Source organism: Mus pahari, chromosome 3 (assembly GCF_900095145.1).
Source record: "Mus pahari chromosome 3, PAHARI_EIJ_v1.1, whole genome shotgun sequence".
Lineage (NCBI taxonomy): Eukaryota > Metazoa > Chordata > Mammalia > Rodentia > Muridae > Mus > Mus pahari.
In genome coordinates this window covers 149,457,898-149,472,372 of record NC_034592.1, presented here as the reverse complement: position 1 = coordinate 149,472,372, position 14,475 = coordinate 149,457,898, and the positions used below count along the sequence as shown (strand labels likewise).

At 55.3% G+C, this 14,475-nt stretch overlaps 1 protein-coding gene and 1 long non-coding RNA gene across 3 annotated transcripts in view; one reads left to right on the top strand and one right to left on the bottom strand.

Annotated features, from left to right (window-relative positions):
* Positions 1–1,837, bottom strand: part of LOC115063607 — a 7,094-nt gene extending 5,257 nt beyond the window's left edge. Inside the window, exon 1 of one of the 2 annotated variants that reach the window (XR_003843432.1) lies at positions 1,479–1,837. This is a non-coding gene — a long non-coding RNA (uncharacterized LOC115063607). Of the gene's footprint in view, positions 1–699; positions 794–1,478 lie in introns of those variants that run through there. The other variant, XR_003843434.1, reaches the window with a different exon arrangement.
* The window catches only part of Kcnb1 (potassium voltage-gated channel subfamily B member 1), an 83,096-nt gene continuing 69,634 nt past the window's right edge, over positions 1,014–14,475 (top strand). Inside the window, exons 1-2 of the mRNA XM_021194099.2 lie at positions 1,014–1,064; positions 2,125–2,856. Of these exons, the coding sequence (XP_021049758.1) occupies positions 2,290–2,856 (567 nt within the window). The 5' untranslated portion in view covers positions 1,014–1,064; positions 2,125–2,289. The remainder of the gene's footprint in view (positions 1,065–2,124; positions 2,857–14,475) is intronic.

Sequence of the window (14,475 nt, the reverse complement as noted above, 5' to 3'; positions counted from 1 at the left end):
GAGAGAGAGAGAGAGAGAGAGAGAGAGAGAGAGAGAGAGAGAGAGAGAGAGAGAGCAAACCAGCAGGGCCCAAGTGTGGCTGACAGAGGGAGGCCTGGCCCCTTCTGCATGCAACCCTGCCTACAGTCACTCCTGAGGCTGCCTGCCCCACGGCACAGGATGAGGCAGGGGCAGTGGATCTCTCAGTTGAGCCCCGACCCTCGGCAGTCCAGAAACAGCTGTCCAAGTTAGCACCCATGGGTGAGTGACTAACAAGGCCAGACAAACTCTGAGTCTTCACTGGCCCTTCACCTGGCCTTATGTTCTCAACAGCTACCACCCAGCTGCTGCCCACCTCTTTTGCCTGTTTGTTTGTTAATAGGTGTAATATCCACCTTCCTCCAGAATCTAGAATTTGATTTTGTAGAATCTGGAATGGAATCAAAGCAAGGGCTATTTAAAATTGCCACCTGCCTTCTCCAGCTTTCCCATCCTCCCAGCTTCTAGCCTGTCTGACAGAGTCGTTCAATTCTGTTTACAGTCGCTCTCCAGGGAGCCCCGCAACTGTATCTCCCACGCCCGCCCTACGTGCAGCGCATGCATGCAGTAGGCGCTCAGCCTCGTGGTGGCCAGGACGCAGACAAGCAGCCCGGGTGGGCCCCGCGGCCTGAGCCAGGGCCGGGCCGGGCACGGAGGGGTTAAGCCGCGCGCGTTTCCGACCCGCAGGTGGCGCCGTCCCGCCTCGGTGCCACTCGCCGCGCTCCGAAGTGCGGGACAGAATCGCGGCGAGCGCGGAGCCGAAGCTCAGCCCGACTTGTTGATCTCGCGCAGGCAGCCGCGGCCGCCGCCGAGCCGAGCCAGAGCCCGAGGTGGAGGCGGAGGCGCCGCCGATCGTCCGGGCCGCGCCGTCCCCGCGCCCCGCAGAGCGCCCCGCCCGCGCCCCGCAGCCCCGGCGCCGCCCGCCCGCCCGCCGGCCCGGCCGGGGTAGGCCTAGCCTGGCCCCCGGACCGCCGCTGCCGCGGGCGGGGGTGCGGGCGGCCGGCGAGATGCGCGCGGCGCGGCCCCGGGAGGCGGCCACCCTGGGGGTGAGTGTGGCGGGGTGGGGGGGTGGCGCGGGCCCACCCCGGGGCTGGGGGCGGGGCGTGCGCCCCGCGGGCTGTAGGCCCCGGGAACCCCCCGAAATCACCGGTGCGTGGCGGGAGGAGGGCACGCTCCGAAAGGCCAGAAGATTCCGCTGGTTTCCCCGCCTCCCACCTCCCCCACCCCTTCCCTTCCGAGCCCGGGCAAAGGCGCAGAACCCGGAGTTATAAAAAGCCATCGCCGGGAGGAGCGAGGAGGAGGAGCGGGAGGAGGGGGAGGAGGAGAAAGAGAGGAGGAGGGGCAGGAGGGGAGCACCGAGCAGGCGGATCCCGAGGACTCCGCGCCCCTCCTGCGCTAGGGTGGGGAGGGGGCGCACAAGGAGGTGCAGACACCGCTGGCTTGGCTCCTTCGACCCTCACCTGGTCTCGGGAGCGGCCTCAGGTCCTGGTGCTGTGAGGAGTGGGGTCGCCCTAGGACAGGGCAGCCTGGTGGCCTCCGACAGGTGGGCATCTGGTAGCCTCCACAGTCCTCACTCGGCCCAAAATCTTTTAAGATTTAGAAAAAGCAAGCCCAATGCCATCGTTATGCTTCCACCCAAAATCTTGACTATCTTGGGGTGGGTGGAGATGAGAACTCACTAAAGAGAGAAAGAAAGTTCTCCCTGCTTCTCCCTTGCCTCCCCATTGCGGGGGGCCAGGTTGGGCTCTCCAGCCCGAGACCCGCAGAACAGGGAGTTTCAGCACTCGACGGGACGGACAGCGCCCCGGGCGGCCGGATTGCGCCAGGGCGGGGGTGGGGCTTCCTGAGAGCCTCCTGGGGGCCTCTCCCGCCTGGAGGGCCACCCCTCCCTTCGTCCTGGGGTGGGGCTGACTTCAGCACCGGCGGGAGGAACAGCGGCCATCCTTCCTCCCCCCCCCCGCCCCCCGCCCCCCCGCCTCCCCCCGCTCCCCAACTCCCCTGAGCCGCTTAAGCCTTGGGAAGGTCAAGGCCGGTGGGGGACCCTGGGGGAGGGGCCTCACAGTACGGTTCTCTGACCGGTGTCCGCTTTCGCTTTCTGCCTCGCAGCCGTCGGGATGGAGGTGAGACGGTAGCCGCGACGCCCGCCCTCGCGCACCCCTGCACCACAGCGGCCTGCAGAGCTCCCCGCCCCCCGCCCCCGCGGCAGCGGGCCTTGCCGTCGAGTGACAGCGGCCTGGGGGGGCAGGGGGGGCGGGGGCGGCCAGACCAGCGATGCCGGCGGGCATGACGAAGCATGGCTCGCGCTCCACCAGCTCGCTGCCGCCCGAGCCCATGGAGATCGTGCGCAGCAAGGCGTGCTCGCGCCGGGTGCGCCTCAACGTCGGGGGCCTGGCGCACGAGGTGCTGTGGCGCACTCTGGACCGCCTGCCCCGCACGCGGCTGGGCAAGCTCCGGGACTGCAACACGCACGACTCTCTGCTCCAGGTGTGCGACGACTACAGCCTCGAGGACAACGAGTACTTCTTCGACCGCCACCCTGGCGCCTTCACCTCCATTCTCAATTTCTACCGCACCGGCCGGCTGCACATGATGGAGGAGATGTGCGCGCTGAGCTTCAGCCAGGAGCTGGACTACTGGGGCATCGATGAGATCTACCTGGAGTCCTGCTGCCAGGCCCGCTACCACCAAAAGAAGGAGCAGATGAACGAGGAGCTGAAGCGGGAGGCCGAGACGCTGCGGGAGCGGGAGGGCGAGGAGTTCGACAACACGTGCTGTGCCGAGAAGAGGAAGAAACTCTGGGACCTGCTGGAGAAGCCCAACTCGTCGGTGGCCGCCAAGGTGAGTCTGGAGTCTGTTTCCCCCCATGGAGGCCTACACGGCGGCTCCTCACGAGGAGTATGCCAGTTAAAGGGCAGAGGCGCCAAGCGAGTTCTCCAAGGACTACTACCCTTAAGAGGCACCCTTCCCATGTGATTCAGTGCAGTGTACCCCTACTTTGTTGGGGGGAAGTGGTTTATAAAACTCTAAAATGCTACGGCCTTGGTGAGAACACAGTCAAGCTTTGCTGGATAGTCTTGGTGCCCCGTCCTCCAGGCCTGGATCCATTGGAATAGCTAGCCCTGCAGATGTAGCATCTAGCCCTGTATTATAACCCCACAATGCTCATAAGGAAGGGTATAAATGCAGCCTACCGACATGCCTGGCAGAGGCTGGGGTACCCACAGGTATTTTAAGAGACGACAAAAGATAGGGAAGGCTAGTGGTGAGGACAGGTCTGCCCCAAGGCTCGGGACAGTGGGTGAGGGGTCAGGCCGGCTCCTTGTTATGTGCTTGCTGTGTGGTGCAGTTTTCACTTGGCTGTAGGAGGAAGATGTAAATTTCCAAATGAGAGCAGAAACTAGACCTGGGGAAAGAGGCAGGGGTGACCTCATTCACACAGGGTGGGCTGCTGGGCACAGGTGGCAGCCGGCCTTGGGGTCCAGCAGAGGCTTAGGGTGAGGACCAGGGCAGGTGCGAGTCCTCTGAGTCAGGCTGGCACCTCAGCGTGTCTGGAGGGTGAGGCCTGCCTCACGTGGCCTGTGTCCTGGGTGCCAGGAGTAAATGACAGCGCAGTGTGCTCAGGGCTGCATGGGAGGCTGGGACGGGGGCCCAGAAAAGAGATGTGTGGGAATCCAGAAAGATCAAGTTCGGGAAGAGACAAACTTGTCTCTGAGAGCTGAGTCCAGGAAACAGGACCAGAGGCAAGAGACCAAGATCGCCTGTTTGGCCAGCCATCGTTTAGAAGCAAGGCCTGGCTCTTGGCAAACTTGGCCTCTCAGTGTGGAGTCTTGGTGGCTCAGCTGGCCCCTTACTGGTCCCTTCTCTCTGTGGGGGTTATTTGCAGAGAGTTGACTTGCTCAAAAAGGCTGAAGTGGACACAGGAAGGGTGTCTAGCCGGACAGTAGATAGAGCCCACAGTCATTTTTCTCTCACCTCTGGGCTTGGTCTCCTGGAAGGCTGAGACCATAATCCTCCCCCAGTTTCCGTGTCCAGAAAGCCCTCCTCTAAGACGAAAGGTGCTCGCCCTTAGCCGGCTTAGGATCAACAGACTTATTTTGCTATTTCTAGGCCTGACACAGGTTCCCCCATGGCTCAGCCCATTGAGGCCCAGGTAGGCCCCTCCTTCCACACCTGCCCTGTCCTTAAGACACTGGATCCAGGGACAGGAAGTGAGGATTTACCCTCCCCCTGGAAGAAACAGGGGAAGGGTTGGGTTTGTGTTGGCACCTGGCTGCGGGGCACAGGCGGCTTGCAAGAGGCAGCATGCGCGAATAAACAGTCTTTCCTTCTCTCGCTCAGCATAATTGGCTGCCCCCCACCCCCCAGCAGCAGCATCATGACCTCGCTGCCCCACCCCCACCCCCAGCAGCAGCATGACCTCGCTGTGATCCCAGGCTGGGCTGTCAGCTCCCATTCTTGCAGTTTCTGCAGCCAGAGCTGAAATAGGAAGGCGGTTGAGCCTACTGGGTCTCAACATAGAAACGTCCACAGGCACCGAGCAAGCGCCTAATGCGTACAAGGCTCAGAGTGGCCAAGTAGCTTGCCTGAGGTCACAAAGCACGCAACTAGGGGTAGCCAGAAATGTACCTCCCCGCCAGCGAGCTTTCGAACGCCCTGTTCTTTCTGTTGGTGATCAAGGGCCACAGACACCTCCCTCCCCAGTGCCTTCTCTCCCTTTGCTTCCCACAGTCCCTTTCCCAGAAGCGCAAGGTGCAAGTCAGATTGCATTATTCATCTGTTTGAAACCCACGGAGGTTTTCATCACATTCAGCATGGAATCCACATGCCACTGTGCATCTGAGGTCTAGATTCTGGTCCTCAGGGCTCTTCCAGGCTCATCTCTCCTGTTCTCTTCTGGCTCGTGTGGTCCCAGTCCCACTGGCTTCCTTACTGTTCCCAAATATACCAGGGTCTGTCCTACCCCAGGACCTTTGCACTTATTTCCTGCTGCTTACAGTTGTCTTCCCCAGAATGTCCCCATTTACTACAGTTCCTACTAAGCTGTTTCCCCCTGGAGACCTCCTGGACTCCTGTCCCCTCCTTGTTGTACCCTGTCACCTCATGCAGTATTTTTTCCTGCATGATCTTTAAACGCTACTAGAGATCATATCTGGTCTATGTGTTTCTGTCTTACACCCACAAGGATGTATCCCACACATTGTTGTGTTCCCAGCATGGATTGTGGTGTCTGGTTCAGAGGGCTCCAAATAACCCTTTGTAGGGTGGATGGGTGAGTGGATTGCTGGATGGAGGGATGGAGGTGGATGTATGTTTGGATGGATGCATGGGTAGATGGATGGGTGTGTGGATGATGGATTGGTGTATGGATGGATGGATGGGTGGAAGGGTGGATTGGTAGATAAGTGGATAGGTGGTAGATGGATGAATAGATGGGTGTGTGAGTGGATGGATGGATGGATGGGTAGATGGGTGGAAGGGCAGATAATCATTTGATGGACAGGAGGGTGGATGGATAGGTGGGTGGATGGATGCATATGTCCATGGATTGGTAGATCTATGGATAAGCGAGTGAGTGGGTAGATAGATGGATATATTGGTGAATGATGGATGGATAGATGCATGGGTAGGTGGCTGGCTGGATAGATATATCAAGGAAGCAATCAAGTACTGACTTTCTCAGGGTTCAGGATCCTGTCAGCCATTCTTCCTCACAGCCTCCTGTGGCTCAGTTCCCTGAACCTCTGCTCTCTCTGTCACCTGCACCTGGCCCACCCCATCCCACAGTCTCCAAAGCGAAGTCTGTCAGCCCAGTGAGACTTGCGAGTTCCTCAGAAACCACACAGGCCAAGTGCCAAGTATCGCTTCCAGGTGCCTGTGAGAATCAGAAATGGCCACATCTTACATGTCCTGGAGAAAGGACAGACCAGGGCTGTGGAATCAGTCAGCTCTTCACTACTCTCTGGCCAGAGGCCGTTTCCTCACCTCTCCCTTCCCTGCCCTGAATACTGGGGCCCACTTTGCAGTGAGGTTGTATTTGTGGAAGCTTAGCAACTTAGTGCTCAGCACTACAGGGAGGGTACTGTTGTTATCAGTGCTAAGTTGCTGTGCCCTTTCTCTGGGTGAGCTGGGGTCTTTTCTCTGGCTGGGTGGGCAGCAATCACTTCCCTTCTGACAGCACCCTGGGGAGACTGAGCTGGTGCTGTGAATAATTGATGACTGCTCTGCCAAGTAAGGAACGAACCAAAGCCCGGGCCCTGGATTCTCTATCAGGGGAGTAGAAATCAAAACCCATTAGGTTGTTTGGGAGGTGGGGTTAGCCCTGACAGGGAGGCAGTGCAGGCCTGCTAGGGCCTCCTCTGAGATTCTGCTCTCTGGGAACTCTCTCTCTCAGGCCTCTCTTAGTGTGGTGTGGGGAGAGCTGATGTGTGAGCCTGGAGTCTCTGGGTTGAATCTCGGAGACCGCTTTCAAATCGCCAGAATATTTACTGTGCTGGGTGCAGATCAGTGGTCTGTGGGGCTGGTGTGATCTAGACATTTCTTCTTCAGCTTTCTTGGGCAGTGGGGTGCCCCATAGTGCTTCTGTGGATCATAAATGGCAAAGCAGAAACATCAGCTTCAATATGGAAGATGTGTTACTACATGTCTCCTGACATGGCAGGGGAGCAGGCTGAGTTGATGGCTCAGTGATTTCATCAGGATTCTGTATCTTTTTAAATTTTTTTTTTAAATTACCCTTATTTGTTGCTTTGTATATATGTGAGACTATAAATGGAGGTCAGAGGTCAGAGAACAATTCGGGGGAGTCAGTTCTGATCTTCAATCATTCGGATCAGTCTTGGTGGAAAGGGTCCTTACCTGCTGAGCTATCTCGCTGGCCCCAAGTGGTCTTGTTTTAAACTGTATGTGTTCTGTTACATTTATTTATTATTTACTTATTTTGTGTGTGTCTGTGTGTGCTTGTTTGTATGCATGAAATAGCACAGTAGTGGAAGTCAGAGGACAACTTGTGTTTCCTGCTTCTGCAACGTGGGTCCTGGGAACTGAACTTAGGTCGTCAGGCTTGGCGGCAGTCAACCCTCCAACCGTGCCATCTTGCCAGCCCAGATTGGAGATTCTTTCCATCCCTCTGCTTCTCTAGACCCTGAAAATGGCTTGGCACCTGTGCTTGATGCCTGGTGTCAGGAGACATGACTGCCAGATTCAGCCTCAAGTGTAGATACAACGACGTCTACTCCACAAAGAGTGGCATTTCCTTCTGTGGTCCATTGCATTCTCTTCCAAGAGAACCCCTCCCCACACCCAGGAGCACCCTCTCAGGTGTCCTGGATGCTGTTGGCCATTGATCACGCACTCGTGCTTGAGTGGCGAGGGAATCCGGGAAAGCAAGTGGCTGGTGTTTACAGATGGTCGAAGGCACGTGTTGATGACATCAGAGGAAACAGGGTCTGGGAGGTGACACACCGTCACCTAATGCTAAAAGGATAAGTAACCGTTCGCGAAGCCGTGGAAATGTCGTAGTTGAGCATCTTAATTATTGTTCTGTGGCTGTGACAAAACACTGTGACCGCGTCTAATTTTAAAAGAAAGCATTTAATGTGGGGCTTGCTTACAGTTTCAGAGGGTTAGTCCATGACCGTCCTGGCAGGGAACATGGCGGCAGGCAGGCAGACCAGCATAGCACTGGAGCGGTAGCTAAGACCCACTGGGCAAACTGGGGCTGGTGTGGGCTTTTGAAACTTTGGAATCCATCCCCAGTGGCACACCTTCTCCAAGAGACATGCCTCCTAGAGACACGCCTCCCAGTCCTTCCCAAACATGTCCTCCAACTGGAGACCAAGTATTCGAACGTGAGTCTCATTCAAACTACATCAAGGTTTGGATCCAGATTTCTCCCGAGCTTGGATGGGTCAGTTATACCATCTGAGTGCGTGCGTCTGTCCAGTGGGGACGGTGGCCACACCCACCTTCGGGAATATTCTAATGATCCAAGAGATTTCTGATGTGAGTGTAGCTCAAGAAAAGAAATTATAAGGGTAAATCCAGGAGAGTGGTGGTGCAGACCTTTACTCCCACAACTCAGGAGGCAAGAGGCAGGCAGATTTATGAGTGTGAGGCCAGACTGGTCTATAGAGCAAGTTCCAGGACAACCTGGGCTACATGGAGAAACCCTGCCATAAAAAATTAAAAGAAAAAAAGTAAGAAAGAAAGAAAGAGAGAGAGAGAGAGAGAGGAAGGAAGAAGAAAGAAAAGAAAAGAAATTGTAAGGGTAAAATTTAGGAGCCAGGAGATGAACAGATTGGTAAATGTTTTCTCTGCAGCCATAAGGGCCCAAGTTCAAATCCTAGCACCATGTGAAAAAGCCAGGCATGGTGGCCTGTCTCTCTAATTCCAGTACTGGGGAAGTAGAGACATGTCCCCACCCCCACCCCCACCCCCACTCTCCGACACATTTACACACAGAACATAAGAAGGCTAAAATTTATTATTATATTATATCAAAAGTGGGCGTGGCCTTTAGCTGGAGACAGTGACTAGAATTTTGCTAACACTGGCTGTGGGGCGCAGTGCGTGCGGATGTGGATTCTTTCTCGTTATTTCTGAGGACCGGGATTCAGTCTCCTGTGTAAGAAATGGGAGTTAGGAGGAAGCCACCATGCAGGCCCAGGACGTGCCCAAGTGAAAAGTCCAGCCAGTTCCTGGCATGCGGCAGCACTTGGCGAGTGGCCACACCAGTTCCTGGCAGTCCTTCCGAGTCCCCCTTTCTAGCTACGTGTCCTCTTGTGGTGCTGAATGTGGTTTGATGGGGGTGTAGCTTTCCCCACCTGAGCTAGGAACCCATCAATTGTGAGGGGTCACCAGGAGCCCGGACCCCCTGTGCTCTGTGCTGCCTAGCTGAGCGAGGCAGAGCGTCTCTGACGCCTCTTTAATTTAGAGGGACCGCTTGCCAGAGACTGGGGATCCCAGCTGGAGGGCCGTTCCGGAGCTGGATGTGAGTCCTGCCTTCTCCCGGGTATGGCCTCTGGACCCTTCCCAGCCTTGCTTCCCACTCCGTAGGTGTGATCCTGTAAACCTGCCTCTTGGGGCCGTAGGAGGGTGAAGTATGATCACGCGTGGGAAGTACTGAAGTCACGCTTGATGGATCCGGGCTCGTACTGGGTAAAGGGGAACCCAGGGTCTGGGCTGGGCTGCTCCTTTGACTTGCCTAGTCACCCCAAGATCGGTGCCTCATCTGTAGTCTGGGATCTCTCTGGTCCCCATCCCAGAAGAAGAGTGACAGGGATGAAAATTGGCAGAGGAGCCCTTAGGAAGGCAGTGTGCTTAGGGGTCGGAGAGAACTCTCATGCCCCAGGCAGCAGCTCCAGACCCAGGCTGGCAACCTCCCCCATCCCATCCTCGGTATCACTGTGACCTGGATGGGAGGGAGCCTCTTGGCAGAGCTGCCTAGGTTCAGCCGGGCTCCTTACACTCTGTGTGATTTGGGGTGAAGTATTATGGTTCCTTCAGGTGACAGCCATCCGGAACCCACAACACTGCCTGCCTCATTAAATTACTCCCAGAGGTCAGTTGTCACCCACATAAGGGGCAGTGACTAAAGGGCTTACGGTCTGACTGTCTCTCCTAATCCATCTGTGGAATAAGCCCCTTCCGAAGCATCATTCTGAGAAGATGCCACACTGGCTGCAAGCCTGCAGGCCTTTTCTCTGCCCACTGGAGTCCAGGAAAGTCAGGGACCCAGGGACTCAGCACCCCAGCCACAGCTGCCCTCTGCTGCTGTTGGAGGAGCAGAGGTGTGACATATCATGGCCATCTTGTTCCAGGCTGGCTCTCAGACCCTCTACAGGATGGAGCTGATGCCCTGAGTCCTGGGGGAGGAGGTGGTATTTGTGGGGTGGGAGGTCACTCCCCACATCTCAGCACATGGACTTAAGGTTCAACTCTGGCAGAATTAAGCAAAGATTGATCAGTGAGCGTCTTACTTGGTGTGTCCTGGTTGTGTTATAAGCTAGGAGGGTACCTTGCAACAGACCCCCTAGCTGGGGTGGTCTCAACAGCACAGATCCCAGGCTGGGTGCACACACTCACTCAGCTTTGCCATCATCTCTTGGTTTAAAACAAAAACAACAGCAGAAGTATTGACAGTCACTACAGGTATGCCCCAGTGCAAGGAGGGTGGGGAGCTGGGGCAGAGGAGACATCTCAGTGGTGAGGTGTAATCCTGAAGAGCAGAGTTCAAATCATCAGAGCCTACACAGTCCCACACAACTATAACCCCATGGCTTCAGAGGCAATATGGGGAGGCAGGACAGTTACCAGACGCTGCTGGGCGGCTAGTCTGGCATATGTAGTGGTAAATAACAAAGAGATCTGACGTCAAACTAGATGGAATGACGCCCAAGGTTGTCCTCTGATTGCCACACACCCTCACACATGGGTACCCTGCACAAACATACACAAAGGGGACCCTGTAGCCCCATTGATCTGTTCTCCTCTTACAGCTGTGGAGACTGAGGCCCAGAGAAGTGGAGTGGCCAGCCCAGGGCCACACAACCAACGGGAGGCTGGGACAGAGCCCACCCAGGGTGCTATGACCCAGGAATCTGACTTGGACAGTGGTAATGATCTTCAGAATTACAGATGCGTCCTAGGGATGCGGCCCCAGAAAGTCACCTTCCTCACAGGGAGTGTTAGGAGATAAGAGCCGTGTCCAGTGTCTGCTGCCTGAGTTGGGAGTGGTCTTAGCTCTGACCCCAAAGGACACTTGATGGACCGCATGGTCCTAGAGATGCAAGAGTGGCATTAACTATTATCTGGAAGGTAATCTATACAGAGGAGTCTCGGCCTTCTCCTTAGGTGGGCACTCTCAATTTGGGTGTCTCTAGTAGACTTATGAGGTAAGGTTTGTAAGAGGAAGGCCAGTTCTGGGTTGGGAGATGGGCAGGAGCCAGAATCGACAGGTGAATGTCCAGGGTGCCAACCCTCATGTTTTCCCTATGGTGACATAAAGTTGTCACGTGACTCTCCTCGAGGCTGGGGTGTGTCTTGCCCTCTGCACTCCCAAGTTGCATGTGCTCCAGAAGCATCTCCCCTTGCTGGGACAATGTCCCCTGGGGCCACCTAAGTTCCTGTGACCAGGGCTCACGGTGGAAACATGCCCCGGGTGAATTTTAAAATTTGGTAAAATCCACCAGGTATAGGATTTTCCTTCTTCACTGTTTTAAGTGAGGAGACGTGTGCAGTGTTATGCACCAGCCTCCGAAATGAGCCTCTGTCCTCAGCAGACAGCACCCACCTCCACCAACCCCTGGGGACAACACGTGGACCTCCTGTCGCATAATGTCCTTAGGGTTTATCTATACTCTGACCCGACATAATTTCTTTCAAGACTGAATGCTATTCCTTTGTGTAGATATGCTACGTTTCCGTTCTAGCTTCAACCATTGATGGACACTTGGGTGCTTCACCTCTCTTGGCTGCTGGGAATGTGGGGGTACAAACAACTGAATCTTACTCTCAGTTTTTTCCAGTCTCTATGCAGAAGTCTCTGTCTGTCTGTCTGTCTGTCTGTCTCTGTCTACCTGCCCCTCTGTCTCAGTCTGTGTGTGTGTGTGTGTGCACAGACATACTTGTATATGTGAGTTTGGGTAGTGTACATGACTGCACACATGTTGGAGGGCAAAGGACAGCCTTAGTGGTCCTCGTCTCTGTCTCGGGCTAGCCAGTCTATGAGCTGTGGGGAACCTCCCATCTCCGCTCCACACACAGTCACTGGGATTATGGATGTGCCCCTGTGGCCGGCTTTTATGTGGGCTCTAGGGATTGTTTGTGTAGCTTTCCCCATGGCAACCTCTCCTGAGGTTCATGAAGTTTTTAAGAAACTGTTTCTGTAGGAGCTACGTCATTCTGTGTTCTCACCAGCAAAGCGAAAGGGTTCTGATTTTCTGACCTGTTTCTGAGGTTTCTAACCTGTGCCAGCTTCCCACTTTGGGGGGTTGGGGAGGCTTTTTGAGACAGTGTCTCTCTGTGTAGTCCTGGCTGTCCTAGAACTGGAACTCATATGTAGACCAGGCTGGCCTCCAACTCAGAGATCCGAGTGGCCTCTGCCTCCCGAGTGTCGGCATTAAAGGTCTACACCACCACAACTGTCTCATTTAAAACAAAAGCTGGTCTCAAACTTTTCCTGCCTCGGTGGTGCAGGGACTCCAGTGTACCACCGCTGTACCGTCTGTGCACTGGCTCTTTTTGTTCACAAAGTAGCCACCCAGACGAGTCCACTTCCCACTGTGGCTTTGTGCCTAACACCAGGGAGGCTGAGTATCACTTAGAGCGTTTGCTCAGATAAAATTGTTTCATCGTTTTCTTGGGGGGGGGGCGGGGAGGCAGTGGTGACACAGCCCTCGTGTGGCCACCAAAGGACGACTTTCCTGGGTGGGAGCTTTTCTTCTACCATGTGGGTTCTTGGGGTCTAACTCGGGCTGGCAGGCTTGGCAGCAAGAGCCTTCGCCCTCTGAGCTGAATCTCCAGCCCCCTTTGTTCAATTTTACAATCGAATTATTTGACTCTTGTGGTTGAGCTATCCCTTAGTGCGTGTGTGGAGGTCAGAGGTCGACCTTGAGTGTCGCTCCTGCGCTCCTCAGGAGTCATCCTCTCTCACCCTGAGCTGTGGCCTGTGGTGTTAGGCTAGGCTGGCCATCCAGAGAGCCCAGGGGATCCCTCACCCCACCCCCCAAGCACCGCCGCACCTTCTTTTTTCTGCTGATTAGACTCAGGTCCTCATGCTTGTGTAGCGAGCACGCAGCCATCTCCCAGCCTTTAGAGCCCTTTATATATATATTCAGGACATCCATTTTTTATCAGATGTGTCGCTTGCGACTGTCTTCCCCCGTCCCGTGGGTGTGTTCTCTCTGCTGACGCTGACGTTTGCAGATAGCTCCTTTTAATGTTGATGAGGTCCAGTTTGGCTGCTTTTCAGGCAAGATCTTGTGTAGGTCCAGGGTTGGTCCTGAACTCACCCTTCAGCTCAGGATGACCCTGAATTTCTGATCCTCCTGCCTCCACCTCCCAAAGGCTGTGCATAAGACACACCCAGGGCTTTGAGCATGCAAGGCAAGCAAGCCTTCTGCCAACTGAGCCACAGTGTCAGACTAGACTGCCTTTATTTTCCTCTTCTGTTCCTGTGTTTGGGTGCGGTCGCTAAGACTCCATTGCCAGGGCCGGGTCTTCTCAGTCCTGTGGCTTGGGTCTCACTTTTGGTGGTTTGCTGTGGTGTGACTTTAGGAGTGGGTGACACTCTTTCCTGTGGATATGTTGTTCCCAACCGTGTGTGCTGCCCTAGGTGACTCCGAGTGACAGGAAGTGCCACGCAGGGGCAGACGATAGCTTGGGAGGAAAGTGCCTATGTTCACGGGGCCCCTGACCCTAAAAGCTCTAGAAGTGTTCAGTGTGGCCATCTGGGTCAGGGGCAGGTGGCAAGGCTGTGGGATGATGGGTATTTTCAGACCCATCTCAGGTGGCCCCCTTCTCGCCCACGGAAGCTCGACTGAACTATTTGGTTTGCCCAGCATCTGAAGGGGATATAGCCATGATGGTGAGGAAGTCATGACAGCAGGGGTGGAGACCCTTGTCCCAGAATTCGGTCACTTCTCACCACCATCCACTGCTGGCCGTGTCTCCCTCTTACCCAGAGCTCCTCACTGCTGTTTTCCCCACCCCAGCCCACAGCCTGCCTTCCGCTCCTTTGCACAAAATCCTCCAGGGGACTGAGGACATAGCAGTCACTAGAGAGCTGGCCCAGCGTGCAGGAAGCTCTGGGTTCGTCACCCGGGCTGCACAGACCAAGCGTGGTAGTGCACACTGATAACCTCAGCTCTCATTCAGAAGCTGGAGGCCGAAGGATCAGAAGTTTAAGGTCATCCTCCACTAACCAGTGAGCCCAAGGCCAGCCTGGGCTACGTGAGACTCTGGTTCAAAACAATAAGTCTGACAGGGCCCAGGACTCAGCTCCGCTCTCTCTACGCCCTGTACCCCACTCCCCCACCAGCCCTGCCCACTACCACCACCACTCATTTTCCCTCAAACCTCTTTTTCTCACACCTACCAGGCGCCTTCCCCTCTTAGGTCCTTTGCACTAGCTCTTGACTTCACTGGGGTCAATCCTAAAGACAGCCACACGATCACCCCCCACCACACACACACTCTGTTGGTGGTGATCTCTGCCCAAATGCCAGTGATTCAGGCAGTCTGGGAGCTGTCCCCAGTTCTGTCCGTGCCCTTCCCCTGGTAGCTTCTCTCTCTCTCTCTCTCTCTCCCACACACACACACACACACACACACACACACACACACACACACACTATTCCTGATCTCCGGGTTCTCCCCCTTCCCACCCCTTGGATGTGTTTTTAAAGGACAGAGCTTTTTTTTTTTTTTTTTTTTTTTTTTTTTTTTTTTTTTTTTTTT